Source organism: Hyperoodon ampullatus, assembly GCF_949752795.1.
Source record: "Hyperoodon ampullatus genome assembly, chromosome: 11".
Lineage (NCBI taxonomy): Eukaryota > Metazoa > Chordata > Mammalia > Artiodactyla > Ziphiidae > Hyperoodon > Hyperoodon ampullatus.
In genome coordinates, this window is record NC_136924.1 from 93,102,700 (window position 1) to 93,104,875 (window position 2,176).

General features: G+C 52.7%; 1 protein-coding gene across 1 annotated transcript; it reads right to left on the reverse strand.

Moving 5' to 3' along the window:
* Nucleotides 1-543: 543 nt before the first annotated feature.
* CDKN1B (cyclin dependent kinase inhibitor 1B) lies at nucleotides 544-1,681 on the reverse strand (the record flags this gene model as incomplete). The annotated part of the gene is made up of 2 exons (XM_079715565.1): nucleotides 544-665; nucleotides 1,207-1,681. 2 exons carry the CDS (start codon nucleotides 1,679-1,681, stop codon nucleotides 544-546), a joined length of 597 nt encoding a protein of 198 aa, XP_079571691.1.
* Nucleotides 1,682-2,176: the final 495 nt, after the last annotated feature.

The window sequence follows — 2,176 nt, forward strand, 5'->3', positions numbered from 1 at the left end:
TTTGAACAACCAGCTATGAGCCATTTGTGCCTCACTTTTCCCTCAAAGTTTGAATTAAATCATTTATTTGAATTAAATCATTCTTCCACGTATGGCTCAAAATCTGAGTCAACCTGGTCTTCCGGAAGATGAATTCTCATGAAGTGGGATGGAGGCAGACCCCCGCTCTTGTTCAGATGGAAAAAGAACCTATTGTTTCCAACATGTTCTGATGGAACTCTCAGAGTACTGACCTTCCTCCCCACAGGGCCTTGGTTACAAGTACTTGCCTGGGACCCTTGCTCTAATCATTTGGTACTTCAAAGGAAAATGATCTCAGGACGTAGAAACTGGGAAGAATCACAGTACCTCCACACTAATTCTCAGTCTTCCCCATTCCTACTTTTTTTGACCTCCAAAATATAAACCAAACAAAAACCCACAAGCTCTAATCTGCCAGCCACCACTGAGATCGGGTTATCCCGGGGCTTGAAAGCCCACGAGTTCCTGCAGCCCAATTCGGGGGTCACTTCTTTGCTCGTAGTAATCAACCTACCGAGTACTTTACGTTTGACGCCTTCTGAGGCCGGGCTTCTTGGGCGTCTGCTCCACTGAACCCGCGTTCGGGGAACCGTCTGAAACATTTTCTTCTGTTCTGTTTGCTCTTTTGTTTTGAGGAGAGGAATCTAAGGGCAGGAGGGAATTTGAAAAAGAACACACACAAACAATCTTTATTAGAAAAAACAATGGCTGACAGAAGTGGACCCAAGAATCAGGAGACGAAAAACCCACCACCTACACCCACAATCCTGGATCCGTCATTCCCAGTGGCCTTTAAGGGCACAAAATAAGGTTGTTTTCACATAACAGAAAGTATATTCTACGCCCCCAAAGCTCTCTCTCCAAAGCGAAGAGGGAGGCCGCTGATAAACATCCCAACGTTGTCACATACCTACCACTGGCGAGCGGGGAGGAGCCGCGATGTTTTCAGTTAGAAAAATTACCAGATAACACAGTCTCAGGCTTCTGACTTAAAAGTCATAAACAGACAAGCAGTCAGCTAAATAAATAGTATTTAAAACCTAAGATTAAGAAAGTGTGCTCCTCCAAAGCTAAATCAGAATGCGCTGAAAACAAAGGTGAGTTTAAAGACCCTCAGGCAGGCAAAGCAGTGCCGCTAACACAGACACACAGAAAGACATTTCACTCATTTGAAAGGGTCATTACCGTCTGTGGCAGGTCGCTTCCTTATCCCAGTGCACTGCTCTGCTAACCCCGTCTGGCTGTCCGGTGCATCAGTCTTCTGGTCTACCAAATGCGTGTCCTCTGAGTTTGCCTGAGACCCAATTAAAGGCACCGCCTGGCGGGTCCCGCTGACATCCTGGCCCTCCTGCGCCGGCACCTTGCAGGCGCCTTTGGGTGGCCGCGGGGGTCTGTAGTAGAACTCGGGCAAGTTGCCCTTTTCCACCTCTTGCCACTCGTATTTGCCCTCCAAGGGCTTGTGATTCTGAAAATCAAAATTCCACTTGCGCTGGCTGGCCTCTTCCATGTCTCTACAGTGCTTCTCCAAGTCCCGGGTTAACTCTTCGTGATTGACCGGACCAAAGAGGTTTCTGCAGGCCGAGGGCTTGGGGTACTCCGCCTGTCTGGCGTCCATCCGCTCCAGGCTCGGGCTCCCGTTAGACACTCGCACGTTTGACATCTTCCTCCCCGGGCTCGGCGACCGCCTCTCTTGCGCTCTCGCAAAACAAAACGAACAAAACAAAACGCCCCGACCCAGCCCGAGCCCCTCTTATAAGCCCTGCGACTGCCCTCCGAGCCAAGAGAAACAAACACGGACGAGTAAGTGCCCGAGCGTCAGGAGCGCGCGGGGCTGGGGGAGGGGGCGAGGGGCAGCCCCAGCCAGGCAGCCCCGAGTCCCCGCCGATCAAGTGGACTGGCGAGCGGGAGGCGGGGAGGGGAGGGGAGAGGAGCGCCGCGGAGAGAGGAGGGGGCAGAGCCAGTCCGAGTCCGGGCAGCTGCGAGCCCGCGGGTCCCGCCGACCGAGCGGCTCTCCAAACCTTGCCGGCGTCGGAGTCCCGGAGCGGCGAGAGACTGGGGACAGGGGAGGGGGAGAAAAACACCCCGAAAAGACGAGCCCCCTTTTTTTAGTTGCCCAATATGGCGGTGGAAGGGAGGCTGACGAAGAAGAAGATGA